The 26,455-nt window shown below is 38.1% G+C and overlaps 1 protein-coding gene across 2 annotated transcripts in view; it reads left to right on the top strand.

The window, feature by feature from the left end:
- Positions 1–26,455, top strand: part of OTOG (otogelin) — a 159,242-nt gene that overhangs the window by 95,243 nt on the left and 37,544 nt on the right. Inside the window, exons 34-41 of one of the 2 annotated variants that reach the window (XM_043548941.1) lie at positions 14,128–14,245; positions 14,882–14,961; positions 15,529–18,011; positions 18,057–19,556; positions 20,266–20,434; positions 21,210–21,355; positions 22,894–22,983; positions 26,216–26,399. In XM_043548941.1, the coding sequence (XP_043404876.1) occupies positions 14,128–14,245; positions 14,882–14,961; positions 15,529–18,011; positions 18,057–19,556; positions 20,266–20,434; positions 21,210–21,355; positions 22,894–22,983; positions 26,216–26,399 (4,770 nt within the window). Of the gene's footprint in view, positions 1–14,127; positions 14,246–14,881; positions 14,962–15,528; positions 19,557–20,265; positions 20,435–21,209; positions 21,356–22,893; positions 22,984–26,215; positions 26,400–26,455 lie in introns of both variants that reach the window. The other variant, XM_043548942.1, reaches the window with a different exon arrangement.

Here is a 26,455-nt window from a genome sequence, read left to right as displayed (position 1 = left end):
GAAGCAGCACTTGTAACACAGAGGGGATTCCTCTGAAAAAGCGAGAGGATCCTTACAAAGAAATGAGTGATAGAGTAAAAGTTTTATTTCCCCCTCTGCCAAGGTTTTCTCTGCAGGCATTATTTATTATCACTTAAACTCTGAGCTGTAAATGTGGATAAAACCAAAGAAAAAAGTCATGCTATAGACAAATATTTACAGCTTAATGGGACTGATTTTCTGATAGATGCTGAGTACACTTAACTCCCACTGAAGTCATAGGGAGCTACAGATACTTAGGCTCCCTAAAAATCAGGCCAAATTGCTTTTTCACAGAGCTGTGCATTAAAGGGTAAATCCTGGCTCTGTTATGTGGCTGTAATCCCTTGCACGACCTAGCTGTATGCCAGGCCAACTGGTTCTGAGGCTGCTCAGCCTAGTGCACAAGGAATTGTGCAGGGTATCTGCTCCTTGGATTGCATGCAGCTGCTCAGGGGTATAGGGAGCTCATGCAGATGGACACAATGGTTGCCCCAAATAACAATACATAAATCCTGTAAACTCCCTGGAACTGCTTCAGGAGAGTGAGAGAGAGAGAGAGAGAGAGAGAATGTGTCACTGAGAGAACAGTGTTTGGAGGTCTCTCCCTTTCTCCTGTCCTGTGATTGCCATAGGGGATGGTGAATCTTCTGCCCAGTTGTTCCCATCCTTCAGTCCCTGATGACCATTCCATTTCAGAAGGGTCAGCCAAGCAGTGCTATGGACACTGGCTATGGATCACACAGCCCATTCATTATCACCAGCTATGACTGCCCTGAAGGAGAACCTGTCCCTCTAGCCCCTTCCCCACCCACTGGGATCTCAGAGAGGCTCTGCCTTTTGTGATGTCATCCCTCAGTTCTTCAGCTGCCATACGTGGTAATTGGGGCAGGGGAGGGGAGGGATAGAGACACAGATTTCTTATTTGGGGCCCATGCGTCTGTTTCTGTAGGTGATTCTTAGGCAGTTACAGATCCTGGTGAGACTATAAACTGTTTCCATCTCTATGCTGCGTACATGTGTAGGGCCGGGATTTGATGCTGAATGCCTGGTACTGAAATATCAGGAACAGATTTTTGAGATTTTGAGGGTGCAAAATGTATATGAGAGACTTTTTAAAGAGTGAGACAGGAAAAAGATGGATGAGAGAAGATGATGATGGGGATAGTACAGAGAGATTGGGAGGGGAACTGAGAGGGAAGGAGTGTTGGAGGAAGAGAGCCTGGAAACTCAGGAGGAAGAAGAGAACACAATATAGGAAAAAGAAGAGAATGAGAGAACAAAGATCACATACTGTAGAAAATTATAATGAGTGGAAAATAGAGTAAAAGACAGGAAAAGATGGTAAAATACATAGGAGAAGAAAAGAAAAAACAGAGTAAAGGGAAAGACAAAAGAACAATGCAAGGTAAGCAAAGTATTTTTTAAACAATGGTACTTAATATAAAAATAGGTGCAACATGACATAATAAATAATGAGAATTGTAATTTTTTTTAATGGGTGGAACAGAATTCAGTTAGATTCAGCCCTGGCTGGTTATGATGCTTGTCTCTTGATTCTGCCTTTTTTATGTGAAATATAATTCTGCTTCCTGTAGTTGCTACACTCCTCCCCACCGACCAACCCCCACTTCTTCTCCCTGTGGTTGGAGCTATCAATGTCCTGGTTTTTATTTTGAAAATATGGTTCACTTTACACTAGTAACTTCTTTAATCAGACTTAATTTACAAACTGATTAGTCAAAGTCACAAAGTCCTTTCAGCCACACACCCTGAAAAAAGCTTCAGCAGGTACGAAATACAGTTGCCTGTCTTCTCAGCAATACAGGTTTCTGTGAGCACATCCACCTGGTGCTGTGCTCTCTGCACCAGCTCCCCACTGAACAGAATCCAGTTTCAGGTCTCTGCTCTGATATTCAAAGCTTTCCATGGAACTGGCCCTAGCTACCTGAGAGATCACCTCCTCCTCTGTGATCATGACCTCCCATTACATCTATATTGTAATGGAAGAATGGAAGTCTTGAATAGTAGCAACCATGAATACAGGAGACATGAGACCTTAGGTGCTGGATCTAGACTATGGAAATTACTCCCACTAGAACTGATAAAAAACAAACAAAAAACCCTATAAACTAATCTACCTATTTCTCCCATAGACTTGGAAGGGAAAGAAAGATCATTATTGTTGTTAACTGTTTTTAAATACTTGGAAGTTGCTATTACATACATACATACATGCTTCTAACAACTTACCGAGATATAAGAAGCTATATTGGCCTGCAAAATAAAATAAAGCAGTGTGTTCATGAAGTAACATTTAGTTCAGCATCAACTTGCCTTGATCCAAATCAGTTACTTTGAATATGTTTAATCCAAAAATTCTTTATGGACCTCAGTGGCAATAACTGCTTCCTCAACATGGTGGCTTGCATGGTACTCTAAAGTCATTACAAAATGTACATTATTTTTTATATGGTAAGGATTTTTTATGCTATAATTTTAAATGGCTCAGTAACTTGTTCACTGCTGCTGTGAACATACGTTCACAGATATCCCTGCAGTGCAAATATGTGATATATCAGTCCTTCATATTCTGTTTCCGAAATAGGTTTTGCAAGTAAAGGAGAAAAATGAAATATTGCAACAAATGAGGCATCATTTGGCAAGGTAGTACAGTTACCATTATAAATGTCTAGTGTTAGGCACAGACAAATCTGAAACAGGCACTCACTTATATGACAGAAGAGACCAACTGTATGCCTTATGGAGCACCCTGTTATCAAAACATTGAATTAAAGTGTTAATGGTGGCATTGTGAATCTGCCCATGTTTTGCAGTGCATTATGATGACAGCCTAATGCAGCTGTTGACTGGCACACTCCAACTTCATGAAAAATGACAGATTTTGTCATTGCCAAATGCCTGTTGCCTCCTGACAAATGCCTTTAATCACTGAGCTGCTGAAGTTTTGAATGGCAGAGTATATGGAGCTAATGCTATTACCAGAACGTTCGTAAAACATCTCAAGCAAAGACCTCTTTTTTGGACATAACAAAAATGTTTCCGTGGTCTTTTATCTTTGAGGGGGGAATGGAGAAAGTTAAAAAGTGCTACAATTCTCAGTGGTCATGCATTAACGCAGAGTGGTATGTCTTTTCAAGTGTGAAGTCTTTGCCCTCCCGTCATTATGCCAAAAAATCCTATCTATGCTCATGGAAAACTGAAACAATTTACCTCAGCAAGTGGGATCAGATCAAATGATCAAGAGGCATTTCATTAATCACCACATCCGAAGGTTTGGGTTTCACAGTTTTATAAGCAGAGAAACATAGGGCTCGAATCTTTCTCCAGCGTACTTTCACAGGGCTCAGTCTGCTGATGTAGGGTAATTACATGGTCTAAAAATACAGCCGCATTTGTTTAAGTTAATGGAAAAGTTACACCGGTTCCAGAGTGCAGAGGCAAAGGCAGATTGAGTTTCCTGCTGACTATTCTAAATGCTTTGCATATTAGATCAGAAACTTTCCAACTGGGAACTGCTATTCCTGAGGAACCAGAGGGTAAATATTGGGAGGAGAATAATAGGCCCTCTAAATCCCTTGGCCAGAAAACTCTTCATGAGTCCTCTTCGTGTTCTATGACGCGCATTCAGAAGGAAGAATTTGTAATGACCCAATTGCCACAGCAGTAGACACATACATGTTTGTCTGAAGTCTGCTGAAGTGTCACTCTTTCTAGTTTCATAGTAATAAATACTGTAGTATTGAAATGCATTAGATATAAATTAAACAGATGTGATGGAATACTGCAATAAATTTTTCACAAATGACCACATGAATTTTTAAATGAAATTGCTTCAACCATGCTCGTGTTTGTCTGCTGCTCCTGTTCCTGCAAATGTTTGAGTGATCATGTTGTTCACTGAATTTTAATATTCTGTGCACATGTGTTCACAGGAAAACAAATTTTAAATTTGCATGTGCCAGAATTTGCCCTAGCAGTGGATGCATGCTCATCCAATTGAGTAAAAGAAAGAAATCTTTGAGATTTACCTCACAAATCACATCTAAGTGCACAGATCAAATGTCAAATAATAGCAATCAATCCATAGAATAATACATTTGAATCTTTTGAATAACAAATAAATGTGAGGAACTCACAATCTTTTCATAGATATATCTTTTGGTCTTAATAAGACACTGCAATTTCTTACAAATAGCTTTTCATCTGAGTATCTTAACGCATTTTACTAATTTAGGTGTTTAACTATCTAACACTCCTGTGAGGAAAGCGGGAATATTCTCATTTTACTGATGAGGGAACTGAGGCACAGAGAATTTAAGTGACTTGTCTAAGCTCACAAGGAAATTCCAGAATAGAATTCAGAAGAACTGAGTGCTAGACTTTTGCCGAGTGCATAAGTCTTCACTTTGATAAGTTGCTATTTTTGCAAATAATAATTTGAATAACTACTCAGACATATGCATGGAATGTAGTCAATGAGGGTTGTGTGTATTCCTGTTTGAGACAAGAACTGGATCTTTCTTAGTTAATGTTAATGATTGTATCTTATACACCAAGAAAGGATGGTACAATTAAAATTAAATTGATTTTTAAGATATAGAATTACTTTTTTTGATAAAAGCATCTCTTATGTTTAGTCAGACTGTATGTACATTTTGATAATCAGTTTTCACTTCATTTTTCTTTGTCTGTTTCCCTCTGGGACACAAGATGGGTGAAGTATTATCTTTTATTGGACCAACTTCTGTTGGTGAAAGAGGTAAGCTTTTGTGCTTACACAGAGCTCTTCTTCAGGTCTGGGAAACATACTCAGTGTCACACAACAATGGAAGATATCCCTCTGTATAGGGCATACTTTTAAATATCCTTTTTTTAGTTATAATGAGGTGCTCTTGAGTTTACACTGAGCTCTTCTGTTTTGTTTAAGTCCAAGTGATCATTATTCTGGGCCTAATGCTGAGGAACTACTGTGTACCTGCAAATCCCAAGTAAGCCAGTGAGAACTACAGGTTCTCAGCATCTATCAGCATTAAGCTGTCTTAACAGTGGCATCAGAACCATCTGCAATTTATATCACAAATGGGCATTTGACCTCCTGTATTTGTATCAATAAGCAAGAAGAGATTAATCTGTTGTGATAGCAACGGTATATGCCTCAAAAATCACATCACCAGCTGTGAGGTAGCTAAGGCAATTATACCTGAGAGCTAGATAACTATGTTTCAGTTTTGATTATATTTTGACTGGGCAAGCAGTTCATTCTGCCAGTATTATTTGATTACATGCTTCAGTGCAGGAATTTAAAGCACATGAGCAGAGGTTGTTGGTGCTTGCATGTGAGTGGGTAGATTCATGCTCCTAAGCATGTATCTGAGGAGCTAGCCAATCTAAGTGGAGCAGTGTTGACCTGCTGTTATAAATTGATAGTCGTGACTAGCACTGCCTGGATTCTGAGAAGAAAATGAAAATCAGCAGTAGCAAATTGTAACCTTTCACAGTGGAAAATCTAAAGCAAAAGAAATAAGGAAAGAGTTTGAAAACCTGAAAACAAAGTGAAGGCATTATCTACACATATGAAAAGAGGGGCAGGGATGTGAAGCAGTGAGTCCTAGACTAATGAGAAAATAATCATTAAAACAATTAGGCATGTGCCTCCTGTGAGGTTTTCTGGCTGCTTCCCACTACTTCCAATATTCCTCCAGTCTTCCTGCCTGCCTGTTCAGTTTTCTCAGATGCTGCCTGATCCTCAGTACCCTTTCCTATGTACTTTTGTACTTTGTGGGCTTTTTGGATTTGGATTTTGCTTAGGCCAAGCCAGTGTTTAGCAAAGCAAGGAAATGCTGTATTTGCATGTGAGTGCATTTGCATCAGATATGGTCTTCCCTGAAAATAGAAACTGTGCATTAGATGAATATTTATAAAGTTGTACAGCGTAGTCACTTGCTGACCAATTCTGACTATATTTTACCTTCTTATGTGTGCAACAGAAAAATTGTAATAGAAGCAGACCAGGAGAGCAGGCATATAACTGGATTGCTGTAGGCAAGCTGATCCTTCCATGTACTGAGCACTCTCAACTCCCACTGCAGCACTTAAGTCCCAGCTTACTTTTGTATCTGTGATCTGTGTAATACATTTGGATGTGAAATCGCACATTTAGATCCAGGTTTGGTCTGACTTTCAGTCAGTCCTGTGTGCTGCCTCCCCTCCCTAATTATTGCAATGCCCCCTATGAGGTAGGTAAATTAATATTATTATCCCTGTTTCGAATGGGAAATAGAGGCCCAGAGACTGGGGTCAAATTTTCAAGAGAGGACACCTATTTTGAGTGTTTCAGTTTTTGAGGGCCCAGTACTGTACACCTAGGGCCTGATTTTAAGAAGTGTGGTGCACCCCAAATTCTGGTTGAAGCCAATGAGAATGTTGGTTCCACAGCACCTCTGAACATTAGTCTCTACTTGACTTAAACTGGATACTCAAGATTAGTGAACACTGAAAAATGTGGGTCTAAGTGACTCAAGAGAACATCAAAGTGCATCAGTGATAGGATTAGGACTCAGGAGAACCGGGATCCCAGCATCATTATTTATTCACTAGGTCAGAATATCAAAAAATGGTAGGATACTTATTATCAAAGAATTAATTTCAGAAGTCAGGAAGAAAGGAATTAATATGTTAAAACCTAGGGCCTAGTATATAGAGAGCACAGTATTTCTCCAATATCCAAACCGCTGTGACAGAGCTAAATATGGTGTTTAATAAAATATCTTTATATATATTGCAAAGTATATGCCCTGATTCACATTAGAAATTTCTGTACTAACACGTTCATCAGCTGTGACTGATGTACTAAGGTGCTCAGCTCTTCCTCAGGTAGTAGAAACATGGGCTTGGTTGGCATGTAAACTGGACTGATTGTCATCCAGAGAATAACTCCTTATTCTGTTAAGGATATATCATTTCACTGGATAGAAAGCAAATTATGACAGACTTCATCAGAAGATATGTGGTTTCCTTCAAATGCCATGACAAATCCTTGATAGAAAAACATATAAAAACTCTGATGTAAAAAGCTTAACTCATTGTCAGTAAACTGAACGTCACTACTTTGTTGTGAATGAACTGCAATATCACCCCAAATACAATAAACTGCTGGATATTAGAGGAACACTGTAAGCACTGTAAACATGAAGCATGACATGGAAGTGGCTGGTTAGTGTCATATGGCAACATAAAGTGCTGGTACCGTGACACAGATGAAATACATAGTTTCAGTGGCACATATAAAGAAGTTACATTTTCTGTTATGGGGGAACAGTAACTATAAGTGACAATAAAAGTCTAAGTCCACTGTGGAATTTAATTTCTATAATTGATATAGGAGAGTGAGAAAAGTGTCAGTACCAGGCTGCAGAAATGGGTGTATAAGTGACTTTATTGATTTTTTTCCTGGTGTTCTTTAATCCTTATTCATATTACTGTTCATAAGATGTAGAGAGCAGTGGCAAAGTGAAGAGAGGCAGAGTGGTTGAGTGAAGACGGTACTGGATTAGGAGTCAGGAGATCTGAGTTCTGCTGTGTGACCTCAGGCAAGTCACTTCATCTCTCTGTGCCTCTGTTTCCCCTCCCAAGTTTGGTCTATTTAGACTGGAAACTCTTTGGGGCGGGGACTGTCTTTTACTGTGTTTGTAGGGTGCCTAGAATAATGGATACTTAATCTGATTTGGGGCCTCTACACATTCCAAATAATAATAATAATAATAATAATAAATTAATAATTAATAAAAGTAGAAATGTAATTGGCCTTATGTGATTTACAACTGAGAAACACTTAACACAGTTCCATGCTGGCTCAAGCACACCATAGATTACTGCTGTGGTAACATACAGGGTGTGGATATAATAGGTGGGCTCATTGTCTGTGTGCTTTAATCTTGTGAGGTGCTGCTGAGCATCTCATAGAATGCACTGATCTCCTGTTGCAGTCGGTGGTAACTTAAGGTGCTCTGTGCCACACTGGATGGAAGGACTCCACCAGTTGCTTAAGTCTGCTCCACGTTCTGGCCATCAGTTTGTAGACACAGGAGTAAGATAGTGCCTAAATGTCAAAAACTGTATAATGCAATGCAGTGATCAAAAACCCAGAGAAAATGAGCATGATGTGCCTGGCAAGAAAACATGAAGCTTCTCAAGATGCGACATGAGCTGCTCAGGGATCAAACCTGGTAGAGAATTTATTGCGCTCATTTGGAAATGGTGCTAATTAAGGCCGTCAAGCGATTAAAAAAATTAATCACGATTAATCATGCTGCTTAACAATAATAGAATACTATTTATATAAATATTTTTGGATGTTTTCCATATTTTCAAATATATTGATTTCAATTGCAACACAGAATACAAAGTGTGCAGTGCTCACTTTATATTTATTTTTTATTATAAATATTTGCACTGTAAAAATAAAAGAAATAGTATTTTTCAATTCACTTAATACAAGTACTGTAGTGCAATCTCTTTATCATGAAAGCTGGATTTACAAAGGTAGAGTTATGTACAAAAAATAACATTCAAAAATAAAACAATGTAAAACTTTAGAGCCTACAAGTCCACTCAGTCCTACTTCTTGTTCAGCCAATTGCTCAGACAAACAAGTTTGTTTACATTTGCTGGAGATAATGCAGCCTACTTCTTGTTTACAATGTCACCTAAAAATGAGAACAGCCATTTGCATGGCACTGTTTTAGCCAGCGTTGCAAGATATTTGTACCAGATGTGCTAAAGATTCATATGTATCTTCATGCTTCAATCACCATTCCAGAGGACATGCATCCATGCTGATGATGGGTTCTGCTTGATAACAATCCAAAGCAATGCAGACCGACGCATGCTCATTTTCATTAATTGATCGGTGGGTAGTGATCGATCTATCAGGGATCGATTTATCGCATCTAGTGTAGACGCAATAAATTGATCCCCGATTGCTCTGCCATCGACTCCGGAACTCCACCAGGGCAAGAGACAAAAGCGGAGTTGACGGGGGAGCAGCGGCCGTCGATCCTGCGCCGCGAGGATGCAAAGTAAGTGATTCTAAGTCGATCTAAGATACGTCAACTTCAGCTACGCTATTCTCGTAGCTGAAGTTGCGTATCTCAGCTCGATTTCCCACCCTCCCCACCCCCACTGTAGACCAGGCCTAAGAGTCTAAAATCAGCCTGAAGGTAGAGATGTTAGTCCCAGATGACTTGGGCTGGGGAAATAAACTGTATGGTTTCATTATACTAGATCCAAAGCTTGGAACTTTATGTTGTTAAAAGGGGGCACGTAGTCTGATTAGAAAGGATTCTACTGGAATATGGTGCTGTGTGCTGGTCACCTGCTTTGGCTGTGTGGACCTGCCTTATTGTATCTTCCCCACCCCGATTCTGTTGATTATCTGTAAACTTGCCTCCTCTGGAGTCTTTCATGAGAGCCCAACATTCAATCTTACTCTTACATTGTATTTTAAAAGGAATCCAGTATTTTGATGGTAGGTTCCACAGTGGTTGAATTGAAGGGTGAGATGTATGATATTAGTGTATGTTTGCACAGTTTTCTCAACTAAATGCTTAACTTAAAGCTAGTAGGGAGAAAAGCATATGTGTTACCTTTCCCCCGACTTGTCTCTTTAGTGTTATAAAGTGTTCTAGTGAGTGATTTGAGAATAAAGTACGGCAAAATGTGGGTAAATAAATGCTCATAGTCATCTAGAGCAGGGGTTTTCAACCTTTTTCTTTGTGAGGCTCCCCCAACATACTATAAAAACTCCACGGCCCACTTGTGCCACAACATCTGTGTTTCTGTGTATAAAAACCTGGGCCAGTGTTAGGGGGTAACAAGCAGGGCTGTTGCCCTGGGCTCCATGTCACAGGGGCCCCTTGAAGCTAAGTTGCTCAGGCTTCAGCTTCAGCCCCAAGTGGCAGGCCTCAGGGCCCTGGGCTTCAGCCCCATGCAGTGGGGCTTTGGCTTTCTGCCCAGGGCCCCAGCAAGTCTAATGCTGGCTCTGCTTGGCGGACCCCCTGAAACTTGCTCGCGGGCCTCCAGGGAACCACTGATCTAGAGCTTCTAATCATTTCAGAAGAGCTCCAATTTCTGTCCCCTTCTGCAATTATAAAGTGCAGAAACACAGGCAAAAATAAGTAAATATTTATTCTGGGAAATAGGAAATAAGGGAATATTTAAGGTATTTTCTCCAGTTATGGTTACTGTTTTAATAGAATATTTCAAGCACACACTTTGTCTGTCTACCTCTCTTCATTGTCACTTCTGCTGAGGCCCTACTTTGCTCATGAACATCTTAAAACAGGAAATAATATTTTTTTTTTGGTTGAGTTGCTTAGTATGTTGATATGTAAGATTGGTGGGATATAATTCAGGGCTTTATATTATGTAAAACATTCAGGGAATTCAGTTAGGATGCGTTTTTTTTTTATGTGAGCATGTCTGGGTTATATATGGGCTTGGCAGAATTAGATTTTTATTGGTAAATGTCCATAAATATGGAATTCACTGTACACACAAACCAATGAGAAAATATTTCCATTGATAATAATTGAAATTAACACATAGGCAAAGTAAGAAACATGCTGCTTGAGAACTTATTAGAGTTTGTTTTAAGGATATTTACTTTGTATATTTTGACATGTTGATGTTGACAATTTGTGTTTTAATGGTTATAAAGTTTTAACTGTTTGGATCTCAACATCTACTGTCATTAAATAATTATTGTCTGACACACACCCCTTCCATAATTTCCTGCAACTCTGAACATTTAAATACATAAACATTTTAAAATATTGCTTACAATAAACACCTATATTATCTGTCAAAATTATAAAATAATAAAAATTTAATTCTGCCAAGCCTAGTTATATAGCAATCATGGTTATGAACCTGGGACATTGGGTTTACTACACAGCTATGAAACCCAGACATTACTTGGTTAGAAATATATGCTTTCTGAAGAACTTTGGGCTTGATTTTTCAGAAGTGTTGAATGCTTGCAACTCTGTCTGAAGTTACTGGGATATGTAGGTGCTCATCAGACCCAATCTGTTTGGTTTTTATCTAATTTTGAATGTAGCACGTATAACTCTTGTGCTTGGATGAAAGACAGTTACAGTGGCCCAGGTCTTGTATAAAGAATCACACTGGCAGATTATGGAGTCTACATGGAGCCTCTTTGCAGGATTAGGACCATCTATTGTATGCATTCTAACAATGGAAATGTAAGCCTGTTAACAGTAAAGAAAGAGATGGTGAAAAATTCAAATATCAATTCTTTTGATTGTTCCCTCTTCTCATTTACTTTGTTTGGAGGGAAATGGATTGAAGGGCAGGTTATTCCAAGTGCATGACATTTCCAATAAAGCAAGAAATAAAACTTCAGCGAGATCTTCTATACATGCACAAATAATCCTCTGTGATCTCCTCAGATTATCCATATCTGTTGTGTCCCTATGCCATGTTTTCATCCACCTCATGGCTCCTGCCTGCATATCAACTCTGTTACACAGAATATAAAAAACCTACACATTAGTGAAGATTGTAAGTAAAGTATTCCCTCCTCCCATCTCTATCAGATTTAAGCAACTGTAGATTCTCCCACTGGAACAGGATACATATGCTTAATAATTTATAACAAATGTAACTTAGTAAATTCACTTGCTATTACAATAAAACCAGTGTTTCTCATAGAAATAACAATTCAGGGATATCATGCAGACTGGCATTGTCAGAGGATAACACTAGATGGTAACAGGTACACTCTTTTAGTAAAGAAAATGGGGAAGATATTAGAACTTGATTTACACATTCTTTTCTGCTCTATGAGAATTATTATTTTTATCAAGCAAGAGGGGACTTGTATTACTAGTAACAGTATAACAACTACTCATAACTGCAGATGTACCTAGGCTGAAGAGAGAAAAAAATTCTGAAGTCTTTTGGAAAAGAATCGCATGTCTCTAAACGAGTGTAAAATAGAAGTGAATTAAAGAGCCCGATACTTCACTCCTCACTGAAGCTAAGATCAATGGGAGGTTTTTCAGGGTAGAAGTCCTGAATATAAAAATATAATCATACATGGTCCCTAAAAATATAATCATACATGGTAGTGAAACATATTTTCAAGTAATAAATGTTACTCCCCATTAACTAACACACTAACTAATCACTAACACAAATGTTCTGTGTGGTGCAGCTGCTCTGCATCAGGTTGCCCAGGTGGCATAATTGGCCTGGTGTCCACTTTAACCTGCTAAGGAAGGATTGCACCAGTGTAAGAGTGACCCTTTTATTGCATAGAGACAACAGAGGGGCTCATATAATGCACTCTTTCCTTGCTCCCACTGCAAGTGCGACCAGAGAAAAGGGGCTTGGGCTAGGACACCAGAATGATATGCTGACCCCTGGATACATTTGTGGTTCCTTATAGTTGTTGAAGTCTAGCAGAACTTTGAGAAGCCCTGGGGTTCATCTAACATAGCACAGGGGGACTCTCAAACAGATACCACAGGATCAGGCTAGCGCAAAGGAGAACTTTCAGCAGTGCTAAGTTTGTAATGAAAGAGATGCTGGGGCTCAAGCAATTTTTTTATTTTCATAACTGATGCAGCAAATCCAGAGGTGCCGGGCTATGAACTGCCAACCTCAGAGGTGCTGGGGCTCAGCCCTGGCAAGCCCTGGCACAAATTAAGCACTGGCCTTCAATTATCCTTGTGTGCACACACACACAGCTGATATGAGGTTGCTGGTTTATACTCCCCCTGAGATGTAGGTCACTTTATTTGTTTTCTTCTTAACACTTTCTCTATGAAATAGCATCATTATTTAATAAAACTGTGAAGACACTACTTATTAATGACAAGTTCACAATTTTCTTCTCTGGCCCATGCACAAGAATTTCACACTTTCCCTAACTTCTTTTGCTATTTGTATTTCAATTTTGTGATTTTAATACCTTTTAATAAACACTATTCCACAAAGATGCTGTATAGGTGATGCAGGTAGTTTTTAAATTCACTATAGTATCAATGTCATTTAACAGGACACTCTTTTTTACAGTGACGTGAACTATGATTGTAGTTTTGCAAGACTTGAAGTGGTGCTTCATCATGATAAATAAGAAAAATCTGTACTGCACTCCTGCATATATCTCAGTTGCTTCTGACATTAAGGGGCACATATAATTTGAGTCTGAAAACTATTCTCTGATTCAGTTATGGTCCTCTTTTAAAATGTTGGCCTTTTGCTGTTTCTGAAAAGATTAACCATTAAGAATGTATTTTTTAAATGTAATGATTTCTGATTATTTGCTTGTTTGAAATGGTGTTTCATTTTTCCTCTAAAGTAAAAGCAGTTACACTGTACAAACTTTCTGGAAAGTCTCCTTGTATTGCCTAATTTTGCACACCAAATAAACCACTCTTTCTGATGCAACCTCTTTTAAAAATATCATTAATGTAGCACATTAAATAAAGTAGCATGTTCTTGTAAGTCTTTCATAGTAATGATCCTACTGAATCAACATTACTCACACTGGTTTCATGTTGTTTCCCCACTGAAAATTCACAACAGTTCAGCCAGAGTTATCGGAAAAGTTATATAGTTTATTCTTTTATGGAGATTGTTTTAAAAATATTTCTGAATTGTCTGTTAATTCTTGCTGTACTGTCAGTCTTCAGATTGTTTTAGTATGCACTAGAAAATAAATATGTCAACTAGAATACAATGTCACATTTTCTACTGCATAGTGTAGAACAGTTTGCATATGCATTACTCTGCATGTTAATATACAGTGGATACACTTAATGTTCATTCCAGTTTCAGAGATAGTAAAAGTTTCAAAGATATCCCCCATTTTAAATATAAGCAATAGAAATAGTAATATTTCGAAAACCAAAATGAACCTTTTAAGTGTGCCCGCTATAGAGTGTGTACGTGTGTGTGTGAGTGTGTATAATGTATATATGTAAATAATATATATGTGTGCATATGCATATTGGTGTGTATATATGTCTCTGTATAATAAATCATGTATTCTTCCAGATTCCAAATTTAAGTTTCCAGCCCATTCTACATGTGAGTGGCGTTATGATGCCTGTACAAGCCCTTGTTTCAAAACATGCAGAAACCCTTTGGGACAAAACTGTCAGGATGTACCAAAGTAAGTATCTGCTTTTTTCTAGAATAAAAGTATATAATTCTAGTAATATTTATATAGCATGGTAAGTACATACGGCACTAGATATAGTTCAGTGCCATGGCACTGTATTAATTAATCAAAATTCAGTGGAGGAGGAAGTAGTGGAATTGTAGCCATTGTGGCAGCTACAGTAAAATGATGTCCTTGAATGGCAGTAATCTTTCAAGATAGTGGGTATCCTAAATTAAGAGTATCATTGAAAAGATGTGGTAGTCAGCTGATGTCAAATAGTTCTGGCCCTGCTCCTCTCATGATGGCATTGCAGCAACCACGTCTGTCCTTAATAAAACTATTGAACAAAATTTTGTTCCAGAGGGCAATGGCTCTCTGGCGCTTCTAAATGAAAGTCTCTATCATTGGAAGGACCAACATTCATTCCAAAGATAGAGAGTTACATAGTTCACGTTAGCTCAGATCTGCAGGAATGGAAACATCAGCTGCATCCTGAAGAAATGTCCTGAGCTGATGAGAAATAGAAAGGTCCATTATCAGGGTCCTCTGTCTTAAATTATTTAGAAATGTAGACTGCTTTCCTAAAATTAAATACTTTGTCTATAATCGACTGCGTGAATAGTTAATACTGTGTTTCTCTTTTAGAGTGGAAGGATGTGTTCCCATGTGTCCTCTCCATATGGTGTTGGATGAAGTCACTCAAAGATGCGTGTATTTTGAAGATTGTATGTTCAAAAATTTTTACTTTATTATGTTTAATTTGATATTTAACTTATGGCATTACTAGATACCAAAAGTAGTATAGCCAGAATTTTCAAACATGGGGGTCCAAAGTTAGACATCTAAGCCCATATTTAGGGACCCACATAAATGGCCTGATTTTTCAGAGATGTTGAGCCCTTGCAATATATCAGTGAAAATTAGGCCTCTTACTTAAGTGACCCAATGCAGTTTTTACATATCTAACTTTAGATGCCCAAGTTCGTAAATTTTAAGTTATCATTTCATGTGCTTTTCAGTTAAAAACAAATTTCTTTTTCCTAAAATCTAAGACAAATTATAAAGAAAATTAAGAGGTTCCCTTTCCATAAAACTTTCAGTAACATGAAATACATAGTCAATGCCATCCCTAACATCTTTTTTTTAGAAGCTCTAAAAATATTACAAACCTGAAGAAAGGGGCGAGGGAAGATAGGGATACATGACTTAATATGGATCCCTTCCACCTCTAATAGCTTAATGATTCTAGCAAAATGAGTCACAAACTAACATCTATTTTTGTCTGGTTTTAGGCATTGAGCCTTCAGTTGATGTTCGACCTTCACCATCCACTATGAGAACACCAGCTCTTTCACATGTAACTTCTAGTGCTTTCAATGTCTCAGTTGCAGCAGTTCTGAGTAAAGTAGAAACTTCATCTCCTATACCTGAAACAAAAGACACAAAAACAACACGTGCATCAAAGTGGCAATTCAGTGCAACCATAGAACAAACTAAATTTTCAACTGTTCTTATTCCTCATACAACAGTTTTAACCACAACTATATCACCAAATGTTTCGGCATATTCAGCTGGAGCTACATCATCTGGCAAAAGCACTATTGCAATGTCTGTATCACCAAAATCTAATATAAGCTTCCCTTCAGTACTTGATGTTTTTCCATCGACAACTACAGCCACTACAGAAATCTCTACAGGTATACAAGCGATGAGTAGTATCACTGCTAAGGTATTGAGTGCGACAGAGCCTCAGACTGTAACTACAACACATGCAGTGACTAAAATCACTGACACAGAAGGCAAACCAATTTCTACTTTCATTTTAACTGGGACATCATCAATAATAAGAGTAACAGAATCACCAGTCGCAACTACAGCAATATCAGAAACATCAGAAATAGACACTACGATACGTCCCACAGTGGAAACAAAACGAAAACCAGAAAAAACTACTGCCCCTTCCTTTGTATCAGCAACAGAACAAACAACCACATATTTCACCAAATACACTATGTCACCCTCTTTGGAAACCCCTTCTTATGCACCAACAGCAAATGAAACAAGAACTTCAGAAGGAACAAAACCAAGTACAAAACAAACTTCTCCTACAATAGCTAATGTCACTGAAACTTCATTTTCTCCTCTGATCACTACATTATTTACACTGAAGCCACCAATGACTTCCGAAACAACAAAAGGAAAGGTTGGTTTAACCAAAGAGGAAATAAAGACCACATTTTTTCCACTATCTACACACCCTGTTCCATTATTACATGTAACACAGTCAGTTACTGAAACTCCTACATATATAGTTCAAAACTTGACAGGTACTGCAGGGGTATTCCTTGCCACAACTCATGGTGCAAAGATAGCAACTCTGCAAACTAAAGAGATGTCATCATTGTCATCATCATCATCCTCAGGAATAACTGGCTTCCTATTTACAACTGGTAAAAAAGAAATAATACAAGCAACAACAAGTGTGGAGCAGCCATCAAGTTCATATTTTTCTCCATATTCACTGTATTCTAGTTCAGCTACAACTGCAAAACCCAGCACTCTTCCTACAAAAAGGCCTTCACTATCCGATATAAGTGCTGCTTCTCCAGCTTTAGCAGAATCAAAAGAAACTTTGCAAACAGCATCAACTACTGAATATCCACCGTTCATAGTGCTAAATATGACAGAAACCCTGACTACTGTGTACACTAAATATCCTGTTTCATCTCAGACTGCCAGAGCTATTCCTTTGACAACAAAAGTAACATCTAAAATAACAGGCCCCTATGAATTATCAGCAGAGCCAACTACATTCTCACAAAGAACATCATCTGAATACAAATCACCTCTATTTCTAAATACAACAAAGATGAGCATTGCACCCTACACTATTAGAATGACATCAGCAACAAAAACAACTGCTTTAGCGAAAGAAATAATGGATTTGGTCCCTACAATTCCATGGGTAACTAAACAATTGGAATCAATGCGAACAACATTAGTCACTGAATCTCCATATACTCTTCTTAATGAGACTGAAACAACAAGGATGATTGTCCATCCTGATGAAGCACAAACAGAAAAAATTGCTAGTGTACATACCAGAAAGCCAACTACATTTGCTTCATCACCAGCAAGCTCCCTAACACCTTTCACTACTCTGCTTCCACTATCCACATTTAGAAAAGAGATATCAACGACAGCCACTAGTTCTATGAGTGCATCATCTGAAGCTACTGTTACAATGACCATTACTTTATACCCAAGAACATCAGTAGTAAAATCTACTTTTTCAACAGAAGGAAAGACTCCCCATTTGACAGCCTCAACCTTATCCACGATAGAAGAGCAACCAAGTTCATTAATATCACCATCACCTGCGGAACTGCCAGCAAAAGTCACTTTAAATATTACCGATGCCACATTATCCCCATACTCTGAATTCAGCAGCAGATTAATAACTAGTAAAAAAGTGACAGCAGTCAAAGAAAGGTCAACTTTGCCAACTTCTGTTACACCTCCTTTCACAAAGTCACCTGACATATTCCCTACCACTCAGTATGTGGCAGAGACATCGGTTTCCCCATACATTTTAACACAAAAAATACCTAAGGAGCCAGCCACTACAAAGCACCCAGTACAGACTGAAACAGTTTCCACAGTCTCAAAGCCTACAGTTAAAACCGTCAGAGAAACAGTAAAACAAACAGCATCTACAACTCAAATATCATTAATCAAAGATTACTCCTCCTCTGCTACAACTTCAGTAGGTACTTCCTCTGTTCAAACTTCATCAGCAGAGATGGTTTCTCCACAGATCAGAGAGGAGTCTGCTATACCACGTTTCACTACCAAATTGACAACAGAACATGTTCCTTCAACTTCCAAACCTTATTTGGCAAGCAAAAAAAGTACCACAATTTACCAGCCTCCAACAGAAATTTTGACCACCACTGTTCATCCAAAAGGTCTCTTTAGTACAACAGAATCTATAGGAGAATTCACCACCTTGTACCCATTCGTAACTACCTCCCGACCTGCAGTGGATCTTTCAACGTTATCTCCTACCTCAGTAGTTCCAGCTAAAGTTCTTTTGACTACTGAAAAAGAGTCATCCTTAACTGATGCCGTCTTACTGACTTACGTATCAGGAACTGCCTCAGCTTTGCAGACAAAACTGCCAACTTCAACCAGAAAAAAAATGGATTTGACTGTCAGCACAAGACCCCTCTCTTTTTTAACAAAAGTAATTACAACTTCATCACCAGTAGCTACAATGAAAAAAGAATTTCCGTCATTTCCTACCCAAAAGTCAGATTCCAGTTTCAAATCCACAAAGCAGACAGCCGTTACTGAACCGCTCGTTTCTAGTCAGACACCTACAGTCTCTATCACCGTATTTCCTTTGTCGAAGTTAACATCTCCATCACTTATTCTATCGGAAACATCAGAAACTCCCATCACAACGGAGAAGGAGTCATTAGCAGGTGCCCTTTTAACACCAGTGATCTCAACAGCATCCACGTCAATGGGCAAAAGTGCTACAGAGAAGACTGTGGTGTTGTCTAAGCAAGTGCCACTTTCAACTACTTCCTACGGTTCCACATTCCCAGCAGGAACAGTGTTACCAGCCACCACACGTTCTTCGACTACAACCACTGTTTTAGCGCCTTCATCAGTGAGCAGTGTAACAGCACAAAACACCACTATAGCATCAGCTACTTTAGGGAAAACAGGAGCAATCAGAGAAGCCCTCACCACCTCATTGTTTTCAGGGAAACCCATCTATTTTTCTGTTGCTTCAAAAACAGAAAAAGCCATCACCTCTGAAACAGCAGAGCCTGCAGGGCCAGTACTGGTTACACAACCACAGTCTCTTCATACGCCAGGCATCACAGATTTGATCACCCCCACCTTAAAAACAACACAGATGTTTCATTCTCCATATTTCACAAATATAACTGCTGTGCCTCCTAAACTAGGTGTATCAGTTTTGTCCACCATCTATTCATCCTCTGAGCAAAAAACTGCCTCTTCTAGTGTCGCAGCATCAGGCACCACTATTCAAACTCCAAAACGTGCGACACTGGCTATTACTGAGGTCCACACACCCTCAAAGAGTTCGTCGTTAATGATGCCAACCCACTCAAATGCTACAATGGCTGCATCAGTTCCTCCATTTGCCTATTTATCTACCCAATCCCTTTACGAGTCTGCTACAGAGTATTCTGGTGGACTGACAACAGCTGAAGCTATCTCAGGAGTCACAGCATCAGTTTTCATGCCAGCTAGAGAAACAGCAACGCTCCAAACTTGTGTAGTGAGTAACGTTGTTCATGGTTATCTCTCTGCCCATCTGTAAATAGACAGGAATGTAGATTTATGTATGGATAAGTTCCCTTACCCCACTAGTGCTGAAATAATTATTTATGTGCCATATGGTTTTGTATTCAGTATTAAAAATGTCCATCAAAGTACAGGGCCAGATACTTATCTCAATTACATGTGGGTAAATCTGGAGGAATGCCATTGCAATTAATGGATTTCATAATTACTGCAATCTAATGCTGCTTTGGACCTCAGTTTCCAAAAGGGGTGATTTTTCATGGAATACCTTTGGCACCATGTGCCATTTCATGTTCCTCAGTAGAAGGGATCTTTTGAATCACAATCTACCACTTTTTGGCAGATTATTTCCTGACATGACTATTCCTTAACCTTACTCAGCCATCTTTGCCATCTCTATGATCCTTGCATACTTCTCTTCTGTATTTCTGCCTGATGTATTGTCTAAAATAAATAATATTGTTCTGGAATTTAGAACAGAACCATGGTTTTGTACCATTTTCACAAATTGTCTAATTTTCAGTTGTGCTGAGCACCGACAGCTTCCATTGCCTTCACTGGGATTTGTGAGTGTTCAGTGTCTCTGAAAATCAGGCCTACTTGTCTTTTCAGTAAGCAATTCTGCAGTGTTGTATCTTTCGTTTGATAAGAATGGTAACCTATGTCTTTTAAATATGCCTTAGCCAATCACAGAGAATGAATGCATAAAACACATTTGCTTGGATGGACAACTAATCCAAGTTAACAAGTCACAGAACTGCCCTTACAATGCAACTCAGCCCAGCTGTGGAGTTCTAGGGCTTGCTGTTCAGATCAATGGTGACAAATGCTGCCCAAAATGGGAATGTGCATGTAAGTTTTACTTATGCAGTACTTACATTAATTCACTTTTATAACAAATTATTGAATTTATAAACAGATTAAGAATTAAAGTTTCTATTTTCTGGACTCTGGAGTAGGAATAGAAGATGGAGTTTATATACACCTTCTCCAGGTTACTCATTGCTTAATACAGCATAGAAGCCTAATTCTACTACTGAAGTCAAAGGCAAAACTTCTGTTGACTTAAGTGAGAACAGCATTAGATCCATAGTAGCAAACAACTGGTGCGAGGACAAGCAATGCAAGTAACTACTCAGGGTCTTTTGATTTGTAGTGTCTGGGAGTAGAACTCTGGGCCCTTTGAAGCACAAATACTTTAGCAGTAGGATTGGAAAGGAAGATAACTTTCCACTAGAGCTTCCCATCCTGGAACAAGACTGGAAGGGGAAGCAACTCAAGGTCCAATGTGACTTCTACCCTCCATAGCTTTTAGTAGCTTGTGGTCCATGAAAATCCACAGACTAGTCCTGTATTAGTCACATGAGTCAAATTCTATTCTTGGATGCCTGCAAGAGGCTGCTATTGAAACATGCAGAATTTAGTTCTTTACTGTCCATTTGTAGTTAACTGTTAGTTAGTGGGTACAAAAAATAGATGAAAATGGTTTTCTGAGTTAGTAAACCCTTAGAGGAAATAAGGTTAAATCATACAAACATCTATGCTATTTTATTTGCATGTTTTATATTGCTTACCAAAAGAATGAAATAAGTTAGGAAATGCCTTTATTTTATTTATTTTTAACCAGGTCGTTGTACATTTTTCTCTGATCTGAGCTTTGTAACCTTTGATGGGAATCATTTGGCTTTATTTAAAGAGGCAGCCTACATTGTTAGCCAAACTCAAGATGAAACTATAACCATCCATATCCTTGACTGCAGCAATACCAACATGGTAACTAACTCTGTTTTTATTCTTTATGACTCTCACTTGCTAAACAAGGTTAAACAGTACAGTGAATAAAAGTATACTCTACAAAGTTTTTATTTTATATGCTTATACATAAAGTAATATGGGATTTTTAAATTACAAATTATTAAAATACATTTTAAATATCTCTGATTAAAAGAGTATAGTGCTTTTCTTTTTTCACCTTATTGCACAAGCATAATTCCTCATGACGTTACTGCAAGGTTACTGGTTAGTCATAGTATAGATGGCAAAACTGAAATATTGAGAGGTTAAATGATTACACATATATTTGTGTCACACACAAATATCCAGATCTATAATAATGTGTTAAATACTTCAGTAGAGTAAATGCCAACTTTGTGTATCTTTCTTTATATGGCTTTACTGTGGGAAACTCCTGTACTTAGAATTAAACAGACTATAATGATTCCCTCTACATTCTGTTGTATAAAGTCTTGCAGGGTGATAATTAACACCTGAACTCCCCTTGGGCTCTCATATATTTTCAGGCAACCAGCATCTTACAATATATGAATCTCAACAGGTAATGCAGAGACTTCTGCATTGCAAAATTGCCAAACTCAAACTTCAAAGACAAAGGTTCATAGGAACTGCCAGACTGCATCAGACCAGCAGTCCATCTAGTCCGGTATCTAATCTCTAAAAGAGGCGAGTGCCAGCTGTTTCAGAGAAGAGTGCAAGAAACCCTGAAGGAAGCAGTTACAGGAGAACTTGCTCACTGGGATAGTTCTCTCCTGATCCCCAATAGTTTAGACGTTGGCTTATGACCTGAAACATGAGAGTTTGTACTTCTTCCCAAACTCTTTGTTTCCTCCCCAGTCTTTACTATTATAAATGGATATTCTTGTTATCCATATAAATATCCAGCTCGTTTATAAGCCCTTCTAAGTATTTGGCCTCAATGATACCTTGTGGCAATGAGTTCCAGTGGCTAATTATGCAGTGTGTGAAAAGTTATTTTCATTTATGGTGTTTGAATTTGCTACGTATCAATTGAATGTCCCTAATTCTTGTGTTACAAGAGGGTGAATAGATTTATGCATACATGCCTGATACGACTTTTCTAGAAAACTTGTTATTTTGTGTATATTTATCTTTCCCTCTCATATTTGTGTCTACCCTAAGGCAAACAGTTTGAATCTTTTCTATTCCTCTTCATGTGATTCTTTTCCATGCCCCTAATCAGTGGTGTTGCTGTATCTGAACCCCTAATATTTCAGCTTTTTGAAATGTGGTGGCTTAACACAGTTTTCTAGAACATAATAAATTGGCACATTTAATGTAGACATCCTGAAGGAATGTTATTCAAATGAACATTATCCCACAAACATAGCTCATACAAATAAAGAGTTCTTAGTTAATCTGTATAAACTTCATTCAACAGATGTGTTCCGCTTTCAAAAACTGAACATACAAAAATGCCCCTTATGTTCCATTACTTAAAAATACTACTTAATTAGCATGTAAACTGAAGTTCACAAATTTTGCTTTCTCTGCAGGGTCACTTAAACTTGACTTCACTGTGCCTGGCAATGCTGAATTTAACCTATTTATCAAACCAAATAATCGTTGATCGTTTAAACAGAAAAGTAAGTTATTGGGGATTTCGTTTGTTTATTTATTTATTTGGTATTCTCTTGCTACTTACATAGTGTTTTACTTTCCCCTTAATAGAATCAGAGATTTTAAGGCCATTGTGATCTGGTCTGACCTGCTGTACACCACAGGCCATAGAACATCACCAAAATAATTCATGTCTTTCAGAAAAAACATCCAATCTTGATTTAAAAATTGCCAGTGATGCAGAATCCACCGCTATCCTTGGTAAATTGATAAAAATGTTAAATACAGTAGGGCCAAGATTTGATCCTCACAGGACCCCACTGGAAAAAGACCCGCTTGATAACAAATTGCCATTTACATTTATATTTTGAGACCTGTAAGTTAGCCAGCTTTTAATGTGTGCCATGTTAATTTTATGTTGTTTTAGTTTTTTAACCAAAATGTCATGTAGTACCAAGTCAAATGCCTTACAGAAGTCCAAATATAGTATGTCAATGCTATTGCATTTATCAACCAAATTTGTAATTTCATGGGAAAAAAAAGATATCAAGTTAGTGTGACAGCATCTATTTTTCAAAAACCCATGCTGATTTTCTATATTTTCTAATTTTCTATATTACCTTCCTTTAGTTTTTTTTTTACTAATCAAGTCCTATATTAGCTGCTCCATTATCTTGCCTGCGATCCATGTCAGACTGACAGGTCTAAAATTACCTGGGTCATCCCGTTTACATTTTTTTAAAAATGGCACAGCATTAGTTTTTCTCCAGTTTTCTGGAACTTCCTCAGTGCTCCAAGACGTATTGAAAATCAATGTTAATGGTCCAGCGAGATCCTCAGCCAGCTCTTTTAAATCACTTGGATGCAAGTTATCTGGACCTGCTGATTTTAAAATGCCTAACTGTAATTGCTTCTGTTTAACATCCTCCAGAGATACTAGTGGGATGGAAAGAGTGTTATCACCATGTGATGAGCCTATATCATCTCTTTTTCCTCTAATACAGAATAGAAATATTTATTGAAACATTTCTGCATTTTCTGCATTATTATTGATAATTCTACTATTTCCATCTAGTAATGGACAAACACCATTATTAGGATTCTCTTTCTTCCTAATATATTTTTATAATGTCTTATTCTCCTTAACTCTGCTGGCCATAGCTTTCTCCTTGTATCCCTTACCTTCCCTTATCAATTTTCTACAATTCCTAACTTCTGATTTATATTCAATACTATCAGTATCCCTTTTCTTCTATTTGTTGTAAATGATTTTTTTATTTTTTACCTTCACTTCTCTAAACCAGGTTGTTGGGTTTTTTTAACCAGTACAGGCTTCTTTCTCAATTGTGGGATTATGACTTTTTGGGCATTGTTACCAGTCATTGATGTGATCTTTTGAAGGGTTTCTACTGCCCCTGACTGGCTGTGGTTAGCTACTGGTCAGGACAGTTCTTGGCCCCTGGCCTCTAATTAGCAGTCTGCTTCAGTCTCTTTGCCTCTCTGAAGGTAGCCTAGTGCAGGACTGTTGCCCCTTCACTGTCCCAGACCTTTCTACCTCCCTTTCCTTCTCTGAGCTCTCTCTTTTTATAGCAGGCTTTGTTTTCCCTATTGGTTGCAGCTGTGGGTGCCTGCTCCATGACTGGCAGTTGTGGGGGTGTGGTCAAGCTGCTTGCCTGTAGGCAGGAGACGCTCTCCTCCCCCTTCTGCCTCTGCTCAGTTTGTGGTTTGTAGACCCTATTACAGGCATCTAAGATGTCCTTAAATGTTTCCCAATTATCATTCACATTTTTCTGATTAAATTATTCCTTGCAGCTGATTTGGCTCAGAATTGTTTTCACCTTTGTGAAATTGGCCCTATTAAACCACCAAGTGTATATATATTAAGGTTCTGGACTTTATTCTGCTTGCACATTATAAATGTGATCAAGTCATGATCACTTGCACTTAAGCTACCATTAACTTTTAGTTCTGTGATCAGTTCCTCTTTTTCTGTCAGGACAAGGTCTAATATAGAGTTCCCCAGTGCTGGCTGCAACTCTTTTGGAATTAGGAAATTGTCATCTATGATGTTTAGAAATCCCCAGGATGTTTTGGTACTGGCAGCATGAGCACCCCAAGTATATGTTGTTCAAATTGAAGTCCCCCATGATTACACAGTTTTTTCTCCTACACGTTATAGATAGGTGCATAATAAACCTGTTTTATACTGTTTTAATTATTAACATTATAGATTGTCAGAAATTTTCTGGTACCTCCAAATAGGGATTACACACTTGCTCATTGGTCTTTCTCTGCATGCACAATGGAGTTTCTATAATACTAACAGTTTGAAATTTGAGAAAGCAACTCGTAAAATTGAAGCAACAGATTGAAATGCGTGGGTCCATTTATGAACCAGAGCACACAGCAAATGAGAGCCATGAATCTTTAATAAGGCTCTTCATCCATTCATTTATCCATCCCACAATCATGCTGGACATACCTCACTTTCCTGGGGGTGCCCTTATAGTTCTATTCATCTCCCCTTAAAGAGAAGTGTGTGAGAAATTTTGAACAGCTTTATTTCATTTAGAAACAATTTTATCTACCATAATTTCCCATTTTGTTCTTATTACAGAAAACATTTCCATAAAACAATAGCTTTTTATTATCTGAAATGTTCAGTTGTTCCAGTAGTTTGATCCTAGATGGGTGATCCCCCTTAGTGATAGGATGGTCATTTCAACAGCAACTAACTGAGAGCTTTTTTCTTGTGTGTATATATATTCAAAATATATTTTTAAAAAGAAGAAACCCAGTTGTGAAAAGTTAGTTTTGATCCTGGGACTCACCCCATACTACAGTCAAATATGTTGCCAATGTTGTATGAAGAAACCATAGGGGCAGTCTCAAAAGATCAGTGACTTAAAAGTTGTTTGAAAAGAATCAAACATTTTCATTTTAGCCCCCTCACTGAGTGCTTTTGTACAAACGGTCAAAGTTTGTCATGGCAACAGCCGAGTTTTGCGTGGTAAAAGAGTTGACTAGGTTTTGCATGCCTGTCTCTTGAGACCATAAATTGGGCTAGACTGGTTCAAAAGTCAGACCATGGGCATCTTGGAAAACCTGGACTGTGTTTCTGATGAATAACAAAACCAGTTCATGTTTCATTCCAAAAGTTTCATGGACATATAGCGATCACATAAAGTAGAAGAATAGCTTCCAATATAATGAGGCGTTCAGATTACTGCTGTGCCTTTGTTTATAACATCTTTTTAGATAACTGTAAATTCAAGATATGCCTGGCCTACAGTTAGAAAATATGGATTTAAAATTGAGGACACTGGCTTCATGTATGTAATTGAGACACCAACAAATATCAGGATTCAGTGGTTTCACAGCACGGGTGTGGTGATCATAGAGTCAAATACAACCAGTGAACCAAAAGCCTTGGGACTATGTGGTAAGTAGAGAGTACTGTAAGCATTCAAATGTTCAAATGCTTTGCTGGAGAAGGGA

The sequence above is a fragment of the Chelonia mydas genome, chromosome 6 (genome assembly GCF_015237465.2).
Source record: "Chelonia mydas isolate rCheMyd1 chromosome 6, rCheMyd1.pri.v2, whole genome shotgun sequence".
NCBI classification, from domain to species: domain Eukaryota; kingdom Metazoa; phylum Chordata; order Testudines; family Cheloniidae; genus Chelonia; species Chelonia mydas.
Note: the sequence above shows the minus strand (reverse complement) of the source record. Positions and strands in the feature narration are given on the sequence as shown.